Genomic DNA, 18,022 nt, shown 5'->3' on the forward strand with positions numbered 1-18,022 from the left:
CTTTTCTCTGAGGGGCCAGGCTGGCATCCAGAGTGAGCACCAGCCTCATAAGTCTTGACTTTCACCCCAGGCTTGCCTCAGCTGATGACTGTGCTTGTCCCCCCCCCCACCCCCCGTGCCCATGCCTGTCCTGCCCTCCCTCCTGTGGCACTGACTAGAGCACCCGGCTCTCACCTAAGGCTGTAAGGCTGAAGCCTCTCGTGCTTGAGGCCCTGCCCACAAGGACCTGAATGGGGCCATTGTCTCCAGTTCTTTCCCACCCTTCTTTTAAGTTGTGTTAAAATATATGTAACCTAAAACTGCAATTTTAATCATTAAGATTACACTTCAGTGGCATCAAGGACATCGTTGTGTGTCACTGCCATCCTTTCCCAGAACTTTTCATCTTGCAAAACTGAAACTGCTCCATTAAGCACTCACCCCCATCCTCCTCCTCCAGCCGCTGGCACCAAGCAGCCCACTCTTCCGTCTCTGAATCTAACTCCTCTAGCGGCCGCCTAGAATGGAATCATACAGTGTTTGCCTTTTTTGTGTCTGACTCCTTCCATTCAGCATAATGTCCTCAGGTTCATCCATGTTGTAGTGTGTCAGATTTTCCTTTTATAGGCTGAATAATATTCCACTGTATGAACAGACCACATTTTGTTCATCTATTCCTGTCAATGGACGCTTGGGTTGTTTCCAGCCCTTCTTTCTTTTTTTGTTAATCCTTACCCGAGGATATTTTTCCACTGATTTTTTTAAATACATTTTATTGATTTTTTTACAGAGAGGAAGGGAGAGAGATAGAGAGCTAGAAACGTCGATGAGAGAGAAACATCGACCAGCTGCCTCTTGCACACCCCCTACCGGGAATGTGCCCGCAACCAATGTACATGCCCTTGACCGGAATTGAACCTGGGACCTTTCAGTCCGCAGACTGACACTCTACCACTGAGCCAAACCGGCTTCGGCTCCACTGATTTTTTTTAAAGAGAGTGGAAGGGAGGGGGAGAGACAGAAACATCAACATGAGTGAGACACATGACCAGGGCTGGGAATCGAGCTGGTAACCCAGGTATGTGCCCTTGACCGGAATGGAACCCAGGATTCTTCTGTCTGTGGGCTGACGCTCTGTCCACCGAGCCAAACTGGCTAGGGCTCCAGCCCTTCTTTCATAATCTCACTCCGGGCTTTTGCACACCCCGAACCCAAACTTCTGTCTAGGTCTCCATGAGCTTGTCATCAAACCCAGCCAGCTTTCTCAGCCCCTCCCCCTCCCCCCCCCTTTCTTTTTAAAAATGTTTTTGTTGATTTCAGAGAGGAAGGGGGAGAGAGAGAGAAACATCAGTGATGAGAGAGAACCATTGATCAGCTGCCTCCTGTATACCCACACTGGGGATCAACCCCTGACTGCCTGATTCATAGGCAATGCTCAACCACTGAGCCATGTCGGGGGCGGGGGGCATGCCCTTGCACCCTTGACCATTAGCATCTGATAGCCGAGCACTCTTTCCTGGCCCCAATGGGGGCGGGGGTGTTCCTCAGACATGTTCCAGGATCACCTCTGTACTCTTGGGGTCCATCCCACCCACTGACCAGCCTCTCCTCTGCCACCTCTGAGTGTCCCAGGGCCCAAGGGCTCAGTGCTCGGGCCGCCTCTCCCTCTGCACCCGCTCCTTGCCGCCCTGGCTGAGCTCATCCAGGCTCAGGGCTTTCCGGGCTGTCTTTATGTGCTGAGAACTTCCTAAGTTTTCTCTTCAGTTCAGACTTTCCAAAGCTCCAGTCTTCTTGTCCAACTGCTGTCTAGAGGTCTCTAGTCAGATGCTACCACCATCCCCTTCAAACCTCATCTCCCTGGCACATGGCCTGGCAGTGCCACCCTTCACGGTGCTCACTCTCAATTTCTTGAGGCCTTCTTGACTCCTCTCAAGCCTGCATCCTGGTAGTCCACAAGCCCTGTTTCCTGTCTTACAAACTGGTCTCTGATCCACACTTCTTCCCTCCACTGCTGGTGTCCTGGTCCAGTGATCACCACCTTTCCCAGCCTCTGCTGCAACCTCACCTCTCCACCTCGCCTGCCCCTTGCCGCCTGCATCTTGGGGAGTCATGTGTTCAGTGTGGCATTTGGGCAACCTTTGGAAAATCTACACCCGTGACTTCCCACCCACTGTCCGTGACCTCACACCCACTTGCCCTGCTTGGTGTGTGCCTCTGTCGCATACTATTATCCTTTCTCCCCAAGTGTGTCAGCTCCTCGGGGGAAAGGCTTTCTGCTAGTTTCCTTTCCTGCTCTAGTCCCAGTTCCTGGAACAGTCGGGTATCGAGACCCCCAGAACAAATACTTTCCCAAGGAAACAGCTCGAGGTGGGGAGGCCTCCCCTGTACCTCCAGTCCCACCCCCATGGTCCAGACAAGCAGAACAGGAGCCAGCTTTGGAAAATGACATGTTTTTATTGCTATGTTTGCAGTGGCTTTTAGCACAGTAAGAATGTCCCCGCTGGCCCCCCCGCCCTCGCCTAGTCCCTCCCCTAGTCCCTCCCCTCCAGTTGAAGTCAGGGTATGGAGGAAGTCTTTCTAGGGTCCACTCGGCTGTCCCGGGATTAGATATGACACGGACGTGGGTTAAGTAAAGCTGCTACGTGGAAGACTTGAGACGTGAAAAGTGCATCAGCTTTAAGCTCGCAGGCGGGAGCCAAGCCTGGATCTCTTCCCTGGCTGGTGCCCACCTCAGATCCCTGCAGTCTGCCCAGCCCAGCCCAGGGGGCAGGGTGTGGGTAAGGTTGAGCATGCCAGGTGAGCAGCCCCGTTCCTGGGACAGAACACCACACCTCCTCACCCCCACAACTTGTGGGCAGAGGAGTATCGTGAGGACACCCCTCGAGGCCCCTGCTGTGCACTTTTCCACCTCCGCCTGGGGCCGGGGACCGCACATGCATACCCACACGACAGACTCGCACAGCTTGAAGCTCTTGTTTTGCCTATGAAAATTAGATCTATAAATTCACACTCCTTGGCTGGGGCAGAGGAATTAAGGAGGGGCTGAAAGGACAGGGAGTGGCAAGGAGAGGGACCTCGGGGCTGTTTTCTCTTTAGAAATATACAAGCAGAAATCTCTCTCCTCAAGTGTTTATAAAATGTGCAAAATACAAGCCTCATTTGCCCACAGGCACAGTGTACACCTGGTTTTCCCCTTTGCTAAGAGATAGAGATCTATATGTGCCCTACATACTCACGCACACATACACTCATACACAAGCTCACACAATTGATATTGGTGGCAATTGGCGCAGGAACCAGAAGGTCCCATTGCTGGCTGGCTCTCGAAGCTTCTAGATTAGGGGTGGGGAGAGGGGTCTAGCCCAGTTGAAATACTCACTGTGGTTCCGCTGCCCCTCTCTCTCCTCCCTCCCCTTTCCTGTTCTGTTCCCTAAGCTGCCACCGCTGCCTCTGGGTTGAGGAGCCACCCATGGGTGTGTTGGACAGGCAGCAGGCACTAGGGGGAGGGCAGGCGGCAGGGCCTGGGAAGCAGCGTGGGCACCAGCTTGGTTGGTGGGGGGAGGCATCTATTTTTGGTGGGTTGTGGTATTTTTGGCATTTTATTATTAAAAATGGAAAAAGTTATTTTAGTCACAAGCACTCATAGTGCTTCCTCCCCTCCCCCCCAGGCAGACCCCAAAAGTGTCAGGGAAAGGCAAGCCCCCTGGAGGGGTTGGAGGCGCTAAAGCAGGGGCTGCTATGGCTACAAGAGGGAGAGCTGGCACTGGGGGCCGGCCCTGTCACATGACGCTCTCTACCACCACCACCTTGCTGCTCTCAGCCACTGGGGTCAGGGTGGTCAGGCCCCTGACCTCCAAGTCCTGAGCTCTGTACTCCAAGTGGTGGAGGCCCCAGATGGGCTGCGTCAGGTGCTGCCAGCGCTGCAGGAGAAAGGGACATGGTGAGCCCCTGGGGAGGGACACCTGCTTGTCCTTGGCCTCTTTCCACCACCACCACCTGCCACCAACTCAGGGCCCAGGGCTGCTCCTCCCGGGACACTGACCAGGCACTACTCCCTGCACCCGGGAGACAGGGTTGTGTGGCCGAGAACGGAAGCTAGGGACAGGCCTCCTCCCCCTGCCACGCCCCTGCTAGCCAGTGTCCCTTTCATCCAGCTGGCCCAGAGGCTTCTGGGACAGTGACCCATCCTGGGGGTGGGGGGCAGGGGTACAGATAATCTGGGGGTAAGGATATGACCCAAACAGAAGGGAGGGGCGGTGTTGAGGAACTGACCTCAGACATGGTCCCCTTGGCCGTGAGGAGGCGGCCCAGCACGTGGAGGGGCACACACAGCATGGAGGAGAGCGCCAGGCCCCAGCCCATGGCCTCGCCCCACCACGGGTACACGTAGGTGTTGTTGTAGACCAGTGGCTCGGAGTACACAGCGTTGAAGATAAAGATGCCCTGTGGAGAGAGTCTGCAATTAGCCAGTGGGGCCTGGGGTACCCTGCCCCACCCAGTCCAGCCTTCCTGGCCCTTACCATGCAGACCAGCGGGGTGAAGAAGGACCAGCACCATTTCATCCAGGGGCAAGGCCGGTACCCGATCATGCAGGCCACGTCGTCCATGAAGCGGTCAGCTCCTGGGGTGGGGGAAGGTGAGGTGGGACAGCTAGAGCTATAGACCCACCAGGCCTGCTCCATGCCACAGCCCCTCCTGCCCCTCGGCCCAGACCTACCGTATACCCAGGCAACCACCACGCACTCCCAGAAGGCCTGCCAGAGCAGGGTCGTGCCACTGGCCGAGTAGTAGTCAAACAGCTGGAAGACGTACATCCCACCCTGGGGACAGAGCCAGGTCAGGGCAGGTGGCAGATGGCAGCCAGCGGACAGAGGCAACCCTTACCCTGCCCCACTCACATCAGTCACCATGGAGAGGTCGATGACAAAGCAGAGAGCACAGCAGAGGGCCACGGAGATCTCCCTTTGGAAACGGAAGTAGTAGGAGGGCGGGAGGAGGTCCAGCAGGCCTGTGATGAAGCCTTCCACACCTACAAACTGTGGCCAGGTGCTCAGGCCACGGCCCTTGCCCACCTGCCGGCCCCTCCCCCTCCAACCCCCTCTGTCCTGTCCCCCCTGCAAACCTGGCTGTCAAGGCCCAGCAGCAGCAGCATGAAGAAGAACAGGGCAGCCCAGAGTGGGGCCACGGGCATCAGCGTGACGGCCCGGGGGTAAGCGATGAAGGCCAGGCCAGGCCCTAAGAGGGAAAGAGGCAGGATGTAGATACCTGTGGGTTATGCCCACTTCCTGTCCCCCATCCCTGCTCCATGGTATCAAGACTGCAGACACCAGGGCCCCCTAGGGCCAAGGGCCTTTCCCCTCATGTCAAGGCACTGCTGAGCGGCTTGAGCCCTCTGTGGGTGTGCCACCCAGCGGCTAGAAGGCTCCTGGGGGCCCTCGGCAGACCGCCCATAGGAGGGGGGGTATCTGGTTTGGGCTTCTGGTTACCTTTGACCCGGGAAATGCCTCCCTTTCCCTCTGCAACACAGGCAAATATGAGACCATACCCAGAGGCCCCCAGGGATGGATGGCCTGGAGCTCAAGGCTCCAGGTGGCCAGGCCCAGTAAGCTGACTGGAACAGCTGTGCCTTGCAATTGCTCATCCAGGCCTGCCCAGAGCAATGTGACGACGTTTAAAAAAATTATTAAAATTTTCTCAGAATGTAGATCTGTATGTGCGTTCATGCACACAGTAGGTATGTTAGGACAGCAGCCTCTGTTCCAGAGGCCGGACTGGGGCCTGGGGTCTTTACCTGACTCTGCCACCTTGGAGATGTGCACGCCTTGCTCCGCAGCCATGAAACCCAGGATGGAGAAGACCACGAAGCCAGCGAAGAAGCTGGTCCCGCTGTTGATGAGTGCAAGGATGATGGCGTCCCTGGGGACACACGGGACCACAGGAGCTGGTTAGGCTGCCTGTTTGCTGCCCATGGGCAGGCAGGGCAGGGGAGCGGGGCAGAGTGCCTTACTTATAGCAATTGTTGTTGAATCGATTGTAGCTGCCGAGAGCTGTGAGGGCCCCTAGGCCAATGGCATAAGAGAAGAAAATCTGGGTCCCGGCATCTATCCATACCTAGACACGGCCAAGGCAGAGTAGGTGTGAGGGGCCCTGTTGGGCTGGCCCCCTGGCCTCCCTCCCACCCCCTCTACCTCACCTGAGGGGACCCCAGCTTCGACCAGTCAGGCTTGAGATAGTAGATGATGCCATCCAAGGCGCCAGGCAGCAGCACTCCACGTACCAGCAGCACCACGAGGACCACGTAGGGGAACGTAGCGGTGAAGTACACGATCTGGGGGGGCCATGCTGCTCAGAGGGGCCCGACAGCACCCACTGCCCCCTCAGAGGCCCCCGGCCTGAGCTGGGCAGGCCACGGTCCCCCACCGCTGGACAGTGTGTTCAGAGGTGAGGAATGAGGCCAGCCGGCAGCCCCCCCTTAACTCCCCAGAGCCATGGCTCCTTCCAAAGGAAGCCAGGTGCTTGGCTGGGCATGAGCAGCCCCATGGCAAACGCAGGTTGGCCGCAGAGGGAGGGGAGAGGCAGGGCCCTCCCCAGGCAGGGCGTGGGACAGCAGCCTGGAGGCAGGTCCAGGTCCTCCTCTGCAGAGAGGCAGGGTCCTCGGTAGCTGAGATTAGAAGTGGGCCAGCCAGAGACGGGTAAGAGGGAGACAGACGGCAAAGGCTCTGCCTTCCATCCAAGTCGGACCGCCAGCTCGGGAAGCGGCTGCTCTTCAGACCCTGCTGGGGAACGAGCCAGCCCTCCAGGGACCTGGCCATGTCCCACAGCCCTCGGCACACTGTCTTATTATGCGCCTGTTCACACATTTGTCTCCTGGACTGACAGCAAGCTTCTGGGGAAGGCATGTGTCTAGACTCGACCCTGGGCCAGACAGGCAGGCAAGAGAGCCTTACAGCAGGTCCACCCAGACTATCCAGAGAGACTCAGGTGGTGAGTGAGGAACAGAGAGGAAGGAGGGAGGGGACGGGGATGCCCGACACAGAGGAAGGACAGCTGCTGCCTGGGCTTCTCCCCCTCAAGGGGGAAGGCTGCTAGACCTGGATTTGGGGTGGGGTTGGGATCATGTGACCTGGACTGAAGTACCTGCCCCCTTCTCAGGCCTAGGCCCTGGCTCAGTCACCTCTTGTTTCAACAGTGGTTCCTGGCAGAGACACTTCCCTCCCCAGGCAGTGCCGCACCCCAGCCCTGCCATCACCCCCAGCCCTGCCCGCCTCCAGCTGTACCTTTCCTGTGGACTTGACCCCCTTCCAGACACAGAAGTAGACCAGCACCCAGCAGGCCAGCAGACACAGGGTCACCTCCCAGTTGAGGGCACCTGGCACCTCCAGTCCCCTGGAGAGCCGCAAGACTTTGTTCCTGGGGAGGCAGAGCCCACGAGGGCCGTGTGAGCAGAGGGCAGAGCCGCTGGGAGCTGTCCCGGGGCTGGTGCTCCCGCTCCCGCAGCCCTTGTGTCCAGCTGGTCCCTCCCGAGCACCCGGGTGGGGCCCGGACCCAAGCCTGTCACATGAAGACAACGCAGGGTGTGTGCCCGGAGGCTGGGGGCCCCTGGTCAGGAGTGGGGGGGTGGCTACCCAGCACACACAGCGGTACTTCCCCCTCCCGTCAGGCACCACGGAGTGACAGCACCCCGAGTGAGACATGGTGCTGAGAAACAAGGTCCATCCAGCCCGGCTCCCGCAGGGACTGGCCTGGGGGCCCCCAAGGGCAGGCTGGGAATCCCCCTGGGGCTTGGCCCCACCCAACCCACGCAGATCGGCATGTGGAGCCCAGAGAGAGGCGCGGGCTGGGCCTGGTCCAGAGGCACCTGACTTACTCCCAGAACTCGATGACGGGGGACCGGCGGTCAGCAAGCTGGTCACATGTGAGGTTGGCCAGGCTGGCATTGGCACAGTCTTCATGGTGGAAGATCTCCACACAGTCGGGAGTGTTCCAGGTATGGCCACACGTGGCCCAGGGCAGCGTGGTGGTGAAGGACTTCACCAGGTAGTAGAAGCCCCAGGCCAGCACCATGATGTAGTAGGTGTTGCAATAGAAGACGATCACCATTGAGGCGTAGCCCAGGCCTAGGAGGAGGGCGGCTTCTGTGCTGGCTTCCCACCACCAACTAACATCCTGACATCCTGCTCCCTGCGTCCACCCTCCACCCCCTCCCCACCTTCCATCCCATTACGCCCTTCTCTGTCATGCTCCAGACAGAGCCCCGTGGACACTCCCTTGCGTAAGAGTCCCAATGCTGGGCTAGCTCCCCAGTCTGTCCCTGGCCCCAAAGCCCCTGCTCCTTGCCTCATCTGCATTCTCCCCAGACCTCCGCTCCTGCCCCATCTGCGCATTAAGTCCTGTTGATTTCCTAGCCTCACACACCTGCCTCTTCTCTTGGGCCTCACTGTCTCCACCTGCTTTCCCCCCCACCCCCCACCCTGCCTGCCGTGGCCTACAGTACTGAGCAACTTGCGGGGGAGGGGGGGGGAGGGCTTTGCTAGACCTGGATTTTGAGGGTGACTAGCTCGCACACCCTCTCCTCTCAGCAGGCAGTCACAGCTAGTCACTTCACCTGTCTGTGTCCCAGCCTCCTCAAAGACAGCAAGAGTGAAACCTACCTACTAGGGCCTAGAGAGATGATGGGGACACTGCCACCCATGCACAGAAGGGGCTATGAGGTGACCTTTGCCATGATTAGTTCCTCCATTCAGACCCTGACCTTTCAGTGGCTCCCATCCAACCCCTTAGCCTGCCCAAGGTCACAGAGTGGTCTGCATGGCGTCCAGCTTTCCCTCAACTTAGGGAGGTTATCAATGGGCCCCAGGTCTGGTGCTCAGACAGGATGCCATTTCTCAAGTGGGTGCCAGCCTTGTTCCAGCGGTGGGATAGGGAAAGAGTCACCGAGGGAGAGGGCAGAGGGGCTGGCCCAGGGCCGCTCACCTTTGAACAGGGGGCAGATGTTCCAGACATTGATGCTGCCGGCCTTCATGAACTGGCCCAGCGAGATCTCCAAGAAGAAAATGGGGATTCCTCCGATCAGGGCGATCAGGATGTAGGGAATAAGGAACACACCTGAGGGAGGACACAGGCCAGGGGCTAAAACCGAACTCCATGACCAGGCTGTGCAGGCTTTCGGCCAATCCAGCTTCCAGCTGCCCTGGGAGCCAGGAGGAAGCCCCAGCTCCGGGCTCCACCACAGCCCCGTCATAACTTCCCACTGGTGAATCAGTGTAGCGGGTGGCCACTGACTCAGAGGCCCCAGGTGAACAGTCCTGGGGGGGGGGGGGGGGTTATAGCTTCCTGGACTGAGAGGGTGCCCTAAGCCTACAAGGCTTCTGCCTCTGTGGTCACCAAGGGCAACCTAATGGTTACGGAGGACGCATGTGCTTGCACACACAAGCCATCCCTCGTGTCACAGTTCCCTGTTTGCCAGGCGGTACAGGAAGGAAAGGCGGCGAGGGCATGTTCGTGCCTGTGTGTGTGTGCGCCATGGCTGGCACTCAAGCCTGGGGGGGCCTGCCTGACTTGGGTGAGGGCAGGGAGCCCTGCCTTCCCTGTACCCACACACTGGCTTACAAGTGGGCAGGTCCAGGGAAGACAATGGGTGGGTGGCAGTCCTCTGCCAGGGTGTGTGTGTGTGTGTGTGTGTGTGTGTGTGTGTAGGGGTGTCTGAAAATGTCAGTGAGCAAGGACAGAGGGAGACATCATGGGGGAGGCCACCTGGCTCTGGAGGCAGCATGCAGGGCAGGGTCGGAGACTCCAGGCCAGGGGTGGGAGTGCGGGGAGCTGGGCCCCAGGAGCCCCTGGGCACTCCCTCCTGCACAGGCCCCCTACTCTTGGCCTTGGCCCTGGCCCAGCTCTCTCCACTCTACCGAAGCCGGGCTTCACTGCAGCTTGCCTGACTCTTCGTCCCAGCATCCTTCCTGTGTGTGACCTTGGGCAAAGGCCTTCGTTCTTCTAGGCCTCAGTTTCCCACCCATCACCGGGTCACTGTGGCTTCCCACCAGGCCCGATGCTGCTTAGCAGTCGCAGGACATGCGTGCCCACCGCTGTTGCTAAGCTGGGCCGGGGCGGACGAGCAGGCATGGGGTGTGCATGCAGTGTGTCCAGCGGCGGCGCCAGGCAGCCCAGGCCGCAGACTTCCCATGCCTGGCTCAGGCACCCAGTGTTCCAGGCCCAGTCTAGAGGGGAGGGTGGCGAGGGGAGGGTTGGGAAGAGAGGGGCAGAGAAGAGAGGAGAAGGGAAGGGAAGGGAAGGGAGGGGAAGGGAGGGGAGGGAAAAAGATGGAAGGGGGAGGGACAGAGTGGCTCATTGTGTATGTGTGTGTTCGTGTGTGCACACGTGGGGGGCCCACACAATGTGCCACTTGTGTGCCTGGCCAGTGGAGGCAGCCAGGGCTCCTCACCTCTGGGAGCCCCCCCTGGGGCAGGCCTCGCCTTCCCACCTCGGCGGCCAATCCCTGAACGCAAGGAGTACGAGGGCAGCCCCACGGCTCGGGCCAGAGGCGCGCCAGCCCCCTCCCCCCACACGCTGCCAGGCACATGACCCGCCAGGGGGTGGACGCTGCCAGGCTGGGCCACCGAATGGCATCAGCCGGCGAGGGGCGGCCCCTGGCCCCCGACTGCCTCAGGGGCCCTCCCCACCCTCTGGACTTCGCCCGTGCGCCCCGAAGGGGCGGGTGGCGAGCGGGGGAGGGTTGGTGGCGCGAAGGAGCGAAGGAGCGGGGGCGCTCACCTCCGCCGTTCTTGTAGCACAGGTAGGGGAAGCGCCACACGTTGCCCAGGCCCACGGCGAAGCCCACGCACGACATGATGAAGTCCATCTGGCGGGTCCAGGTCTCACGCGGAGGTACGGCGAGGCGGCTGCCAGGCGCCCCCAGGCCGGCGGGGCCATCGCCCTTGGCCGGGGCCCCGTCGGGCACGGGCGCGATCAGCGGACCCTTCTTGTCGTCTCCGGACACGCTGTAGATGCCGTTCTCGGCGTTCTTCTTCGCCATGGTCCCGGCGGGTGGCGCGGCCGGGCCGGGGGACGGGTGGCGGGGGGCACCGGCGGCTTGGGGGCCCCGAAGGCGCGGGCCGGCCGGGGGCGGCCGGGCCGGAGTCGGGGCGGCGGGCGGGCGGGCGGCGGGTGGGGTGCGGGGGGACGGGCGGCGCGGTCAGAAGCAGTCCACGAAGCACTTGAAAGTGAGCCTGAAGAATCTCATGTGTGTCGGGGGCCCGGGGGCGCGCGGGCGGCGGCGGGGCCGGCCGGGCGGCGGCGGCGGCTCCCGAGGCTCCTGCCCGCGGTTCGGGCGGCGGTGGCGACTCCGGAGGCTGGTGCCCGCGCGCGATCCGGGCGGCGGCGGCGGCGGCTCGCCCGGCCCGAGGCTCAGCCTAGCGGGGCACGGGCGGCATCGGGCGCCCACTGTCCGCAAGCTGCGGCCGGAGCATGGGCTTGCGGCCCGCGCCCCCCGCCCCAGCCCGGGCCCGCACGGCTGTCTGGCTCGCCCGCGGCTCCTGCTCCGGCGGCTCTGGCGGCGGCAGCGGCGGCGGCGGCGCGGGCGCACTCGCCCCTCCTTCCCGGCGGCGGCGGCTCCAGCCGCTCTCCGGGCCGCGGTGGGTTCAGTGACTCTCCACCGCGCTCCGACTGTCCCTCTCCTCGCCCTGACCGGCTGCTGCTTAAGAACCGACTCCGGGGTGATGTCACTGTCGCCCCACCCCCCACGGCTGGGCTGCTCCCCCTCCCCCTCCTCCGTCCCTCCCTCCCGCCCTCCCCGTCACTCCGCCCACCTCCTCCCGCCCTCCTCCCGAGGAGGAGACGCGGCTCCAGCGGGAGGCAGGATGGCTGCTACCTGAGGCACCGGCAGCACCTCCTCCGGGCCCCCCGCCCCCGTTCCCGGGTTCACCTGGGCCTACCCCTGCCCAGATGGCCACTCCCAACCTGCCCTTCCGGGTGCTGGGAGAGCCGCTTCCCTGGCTGCCCTCCAGCCATCCTTATCCTCCTTTCTCCTTCTCCCCCTCCTTTCTCCTTCTTTCTGACTCCCATCCGGGGGCTGGGGCGGTGTTGGGTACCAGCGGGGATGCGGGGTGCCTGGGATGGGGAGGTCTGCCTCCAGGTGTGCTGTGGGGGCTTTGTCACGGGCCCCACCCCCTCCTCCTGGCATCAGCAGAGTTCCAGGTTCCAGTGTTTGGGGTGACAGGTCTCTAGGAGTCTTTTAAGGGGGCACCTCTGGCTGAGGTGCAAAGCTACATTTTGTCACCAAGGTGGGGGGTGGTAGGGACCCCTCCTGCCCTCATCCCTGTGGGAGACTCAGGTAGGAATCCGGGAAGGCTGCCCCCTGGTGCTAGTGAGTGCACAGACCCCCCCCCCCCCAGAGGCCTCAGTTGGCGGTTCCCAGCTCCCCACTCTTGACACGCCTCTGCCCCCGGGACCAGCCTCGAGCCTCCTAGGCAAGAGCAAGGTTGTTCAGCTGCCTCTCCGGTAGCAGCTGAGCAGCCTGTTTGGAATTTTCGGGGCCAAGAGCAGTCATGGGGTGAGGAAGGAAGGGGTCACTGTCCTGATCAGGTATGTGAAGTGTGCCCCCACCACCACCGACCCTCCCCAAGTCCCGGGCTCACTGTGGTCCCCAGATGGCTCATCCCATTAAGCTAAACCCTCAGCCATCCGGTGGCTTTAAGAAGTAAAGCAGTTCCGGCTGGAGCCAGATTGAGCCTGCTAGGTGAGGGACGGGCAGCATCTCCACCCAGACTGGCTGGAGGAGCCCCAAGTGGCAGGTGGGGGAGATGGGAGGGATTGAGGGGGGCTTGGAGACCCTCGAGCTGTTAGGGTCACTCTGTTCATCAGAAGACCCCAACTGGAGCCTCCGCTGGCCCAGCCTGGGTCTGAAGCTGGCTTGGAGATAAAGAGGCAATAGGGAAGTAGGTGACCCCTAGATGGCCTGGGGAAGCTGACCCTGTAGTGAGGGCTGCTTCCGTGGGGGGCGAGGGAGGAGGCCAGACAGTGCCTGGAGAAGCAGGCGGAAGTGGGGCCGCATCTGGGTGCAGGCGACTCAAGATCACGCTCATCCAAGGAGCTGGTGGAAAGAGAAAGCCGTGGCTGGAGAAGGACGTGAGCCAGCCCACGTTGCTTTGGGGAAGTGGCCATAGCTTCCGGGAGGGCGAGGGCGCCAGGGTGAAAAGAGCAAGGCGGAGCAGCCTGAGTAGGACTGAGGGAGCCAAGGGTGGGGCCCTCCATCGCTCTGCTGAGACAGGAGGCAGGTTCCAAGGCTGGCGGCGGGACCTTGAGGGAGTAGCCACCTGCGGCTGCCACTGCGTCTGTGGGGTCAGAGGCTGAGAGGGAGGTGGCTGGGCCAGAGTGGCTGCTGACTACGGGCTTGTGTGAGCTCAGGAACTCCTGTGGCCGAGGCTCTCACTGCTTCAGGGATTGCTGCCTGCAAAGGGTGTCTCCATATATTACTCGTTTAAAAAAACAAGAAATGAGTGCAAATTCGATCACTAACTCTGCATGATGTTGCAGAAGTGAAGAGAACCAGGTTTGCTAAAGTATTTGTGGTGATAGAAATGTATTAGCCTCAGAAGCTACTGAGGTGGCTCATTCTATCCTAGTACAGTGTAAAAAACAACAACAACAACAACAACAACAACAAAAACAACAACAAGAAATGGAAAGTTGTATGAGCGAAATTGAATGACAGGGCACAACAATATGGGCAACCTATTGTGGCTTGCGTGTGAGACTCATTGTTGGCATAGAATTTAACTTAGCGGTGGAGTACGTGCCTTCCGTGTGAAAGGTTACAAATTCCACTTATAGAATTTCCACTGCCATTGTTGAGGGATGCTAGCACTAAATCAGTGTTTGCAAGTTGGCTAAGTTTTGTTTTATTCAGGTCAATTAAAGTGGCATGAACTATGAAAAAAAGAAAAGAAAAAGAAGCCGAAACCGGTTTGGCTCAGTGGATAGAGTGTTGGCCTGCAGACTCAAGGGTCCCAGGTTTGATTCTGGTCAGGGTCATGTACCTTAGTTGTGGGCACATCCCCGGTGTGTGTGCAGGAGGCAGCTGATCGATGATTCTATCTCATTGATGTTTCTAATTCTCTATCCCTCTCTCTTTCTCTCTGCAAAATATCAATAAAATATATTAAAAAAATGTGGTGTTTCTCCTTTTTCCGTGTCCCGCACAGAAAAACGACAGGTTTCTGGGGGAGGAGCTGGGGATTAAGAAATTAGAGAAAGAAAGAGAGAGACAAGAGGCAGAAATAGATTCATAAAGCTGGGAGCTAGGTGGGTGCCATCTCTCTGGTCGAGACAGTCACATTCACCACAGACAACACAGCATATTTATTGGCTTCCAAAGGGGAGTATAAGGTCAAAAGGAGTTTTGGGTGTGCCCAGATCCTATTCATCAAAATGTGGATAAGCTCCTTATTTTTTGGTACAAGATTTAGCATATCAAGACCCGGGTTATTCAAGGTCCTATTTATTCCTCATTCCAAGCACATGGATTAAGAAATCAGTACTGATAACAGGATTCTGCAGAAACCAGTTTGGATCAGTGGATAGAGCACATGTGTCAAACACAAGGCCCGCGGGCCAAATCCAGCCCGCCAGGCCTTGCAATGTGGCCCGCACCGCGCTGTCATCACTGCACTCCGCTGTCAGTTTATGACATTGTCAGTTTATGACTGTTCAGTAAACCATTCGGCCCGCGATTTAGGCTGGATTTTAGATTTTGGCCCCTTCTCTGATTGAGTTCGACACCCCTAGGATAGAGCGTTGGCCTGGGGACTGAAAGGTACCAGGTTCGATTCCTGTCAAGGGCACATACCTTGGTTGCGGGCACATCCCTGGTGGGGGGTATACAAGAGGCAGCTTATCGATGTCTCTCATAGATGTTTCTAATTCTCTATCCTTCTCTCTTCCTCTCTGTAAAAAATCAATAAAATATATTTAAAAAACAAAACAAAACAAAACAAAACAAAAAAACAAAAACAGGATTCTGCCAGTGCCCTCCAGCTCAGCTGATAAGAATTAAAAGAATGTCCATATGCCTTCTCAGTGGCTCTCTACAAAATAAAAGAAAAAAAAAAAAAAAAGAACTGAACTTTCCCTGGAGTGAACTGTGAATGCTGTGTAGGGAATACATATTAAAAAAAAAAAAAAAAAAAAAAAAAAGAAAGAAAAGAAAAAGAAAAAAAGGGTGTCTGTCTCCAGATGTTGATGCAGGGGGCTCCTCATCTGGAGGGGGGTGCAAAGGGCTGCCAGACCAGACAGTGCCACGCCCCTCCCCGCCCCCCAGTCTTCCTCAGGCATGCAGTGTCACCACGCCTCTGACTAGTCAGCCTCCCCACCCGCTCTCTGTCTTCACTGTGCAGCTCAAGGTCAATTCCTCCCCATGGCTGCAAGATCGGGCACCAGCACTGGCCCGAGGGCCCCCCAGCACTGAAAAGCAGCTGCCTCCCAAGCTGTCCTCTCTTCTCTCGGCCCTGGTGGGGGCCCCCTGCCTGGGGCACCTCTTCTTTGCCAACTGCCCTCTGGCCCTGTAGGACTCAGCTCAGCTGCCACACGTTCCAGGGGGCTAGAGGGGAGGGCGAGGGAACCCTCTGTCCCTAGCCCGCCCTGGTGCGCAGCCAGGGCAGCTGGGCTTCTGTGGGGCTCAAAGTGCAAGAACCCGTTGTCTCAGGACAGAGTCTCCCCAAGTGGGAGCTGGGGGCCACAGTGCTGACTCCTGGTGTATGGATCCCCTGCAGCCCGTGTGAGCGTCTGAGCCACGGTGTTCCCAGGGCAGCTGGCCGAGGCCCGCTGCGCACCTGAGCGGAACAAAGGCAACGGGGCGTTTCCAGACCTCGCGTTCTTGGCGCATCCTCAGGGCTTCGGGGAGGCGTACCTTGCCCCCACCCACGGCCCAGCAGCTGCTGGGGAGGACGCCTCAGGACCCCAGCTCAGGGCCTGTCCCTGCCAGCCCCGTCTAAGCCTCTGCCTGTCTTGCCGGTCCCTGTGTGCATGGCCCCGTGGGGCTGGTTCTGGAGCAGGTGCGGGAGGGGGGGGAGACACGTGCCCGGCCCCCAAGGAGGAGCGTAACCTCCCGTCCTCAGTGTGGGCTGTGTTCCCCAGACAGCCGCCATGGTGGGCAGCTTTTCAAAGGCCGGTGGGGGTGGGGGTGGGGTAAGCCCAGGAGGAGGCTGAGGGGAGGAGGGAGTACTGGAAGGCGGGCTCCCATTGTCCAGGGAGGCCTGAGAACTGGACCCAGTGTCCGTTGCCACCGGGGCTGCAGGCCCCACCGAGTGGACCAGAGAATCAGGCTGGGTGGCAGGGTGCCCTGCCCTGGGCAGTGGGTTAGCCCCACCAGGACCCAGGCGGCTGGAGGGTGAGGGGCCCCTCGGCTGCGGGCTGCCCGCTCTGGGAGCTTTGCAATTAGAATTAGCTGGGAACAAAGAGAAGGCTGCCATCCACCTTGAAGGGCTTTGTGCTTCCCACAGCCGGCGAGGAGAGGATGGCGCCAGGCCGGCCACAAGCCTGGGGGCCGGGACACACACACACACACACACACACACACACACACACACGGACCCCCCCCCCCCGCCCCTGCACAGCAACCCTATTCACTGCTGCGCACACACCCCTGCGAGGATTTGTAAATTCCTTTTTATGTTGCAAATAAACTTTTATTTCAGAACAGCTTCAGATCAGATCTACAGATGGACGGCAGCGGTAGCAGTGCATTCCCACACTCCCACACCTAGCATTTGTCACTGGTCTGGTCATTTGTCACAATCATCAACTTTGTACACTGTGATTAAGTCCAGTCTGTAGTCTTATTCAGAGTCCCTTGGCTTTCCCATCAGGTCCGTCTTCTGTCCTGGGATCCCACACTGCATTAGTCATGTCTCCTCACACGTTCCTCTTGGCTGTGACTGTCCTCTCAGATGGGGGACTGTTTCTCGGGGTTTGTCTGCTGTTTCTGTCCCGAGGAGACAGAATGGCTATTGAGAAGAGGATCGCAGCCCGGCCGGCGTGGGGCGTGGCTCAGTGGTTGAGCGTTGACCTATGAATCAGGAGGTCATGGTTCAATTCCTGGCTGTGGGCAGGATTCCCCGTGTAGGGCATGCAGGAAGCAGCTGATCAGCGATTCTCTCTCGTCATTGATGTTTCTAGCTCTCTCTCCCTCTCCCTGAAATCAATAAAAACAGATTTTTTAAAAAGAGAGAGAAGAGGCCGAAACCGGTTTGGCTCACTGGATAGAGCGTCAGCCTGCAGACTGAAAGGTCCCGGGTTCAATTCCGGTCAAGGGCATGTGCCTTGGTTTCAGGCACATCCTCAGCAGGGGGTGTGCAGGAGGCAGCTGATCGATGATTCTTTCTCATCGATGTTTCTAACTCTCTATCCCTCTCTCTTCCTCTCTGTAAAAAATCAATAAAATATATTAAAAAAGAGCCGAAACCAGTTTGGCTCAGTGGTAGAGCATTGGTCTGCGGACTGAAAGGTCCCAGGTTCGATTCCGGTCAGGGGCATGTACATTGGTTGCGGGCACATTCCCGGTAGGGGGTGTGCACGAGGCAGCTGATCAATGATTCTCTCTCATCGACGTTTCTAGCTCTCTTATCTCTCTCCCTTCCTCTCTGTAAAAAATCAATAAAATATATTTAAGAGAGAGAGAGAGAGAGAGAGAGAGAGAGAGAGAAGGACTTCGGAGGTGAAGCACTATTCCCATCACATCCTAGCAAAGCTCCATGCTTGGATCGTGTCCTTTTTGGACCAAAGTGTCCTTTGCACCAAAGTTTATTTGAGGACAGGAGGCTATGCTCCCCTATGGGGGTTGGGGAAGTATCTACATAAATTGTTTGGAATTGCCCAGTTGATGTGGCTCAGAGGTTGAGCATCAAACTATGAACCTCCCTCCTTCTCTCTTGCTCTCTGAAATCAATAGAAACATATTTAAACAATTATTTGGAGGCCGACTAGCATGCTCAGTGGTTGAGCACAGACCTATGAACCAGGAGGTCACGGTTTGATTCCTGCTCAGGGCACATGC

At 58.7% G+C, this 18,022-nt stretch overlaps 1 protein-coding gene and 1 long non-coding RNA gene across 2 annotated transcripts in view; both read right to left on the reverse strand.

The window, feature by feature from the left end:
* LOC311615761 overlaps positions 1–18,022 on the reverse strand; it is a 156,592-nt gene that overhangs the window by 25,699 nt on the left and 112,871 nt on the right. The gene's annotated exons all lie outside the window — the stretch shown is intronic.
* On the reverse strand, positions 2,415–11,680 carry SLC6A8 (solute carrier family 6 member 8). The gene is made up of 13 exons (XM_084871068.1): positions 10,747–11,680; positions 8,953–9,084; positions 7,847–8,096; positions 7,257–7,389; positions 6,173–6,307; positions 5,987–6,090; positions 5,771–5,895; positions 5,102–5,214; positions 4,878–5,015; positions 4,697–4,799; positions 4,500–4,600; positions 4,252–4,422; positions 2,415–3,899 (listed from the first exon to the last, which is right to left on the reverse strand). Exons 1-13 carry the CDS (start codon positions 11,006–11,008, stop codon positions 3,759–3,761), a joined length of 1,908 nt encoding a protein of 635 aa, XP_084727194.1. The 5' UTR covers positions 11,009–11,680; the 3' UTR covers positions 2,415–3,758.

The sequence above is a fragment of the Pipistrellus hanaki genome, assembly GCF_964339955.1.
Source record: "Pipistrellus hanaki genome assembly, chromosome: X".
NCBI classification, from domain to species: Eukaryota; Metazoa; Chordata; class Mammalia; order Chiroptera; family Vespertilionidae; genus Pipistrellus; species Pipistrellus hanaki.

Excerpts from the sequence above, each read along its gene's own strand:
- SLC6A8 (XM_084871068.1), bottom strand. The coding sequence starts at position 11,008 with ATGGCGAAGAAGAACGCCGAGAACGGCATCTACAGCGTGTCCGGAGAC. Across the intron at positions 6,091-6,172 it reads CGAAGCTGGGGTCCCCTCAG|GTATGGATAGATGCCGGGAC; the intron begins GTGAGGTAGAGG and ends GGCCGTGTCTAG. Across the intron at positions 5,896-5,986 it reads TTCAACAACAATTGCTATAA|GGACGCCATCATCCTTGCAC; the intron begins GTAAGGCACTCT and ends GTGTGTCCCCAG.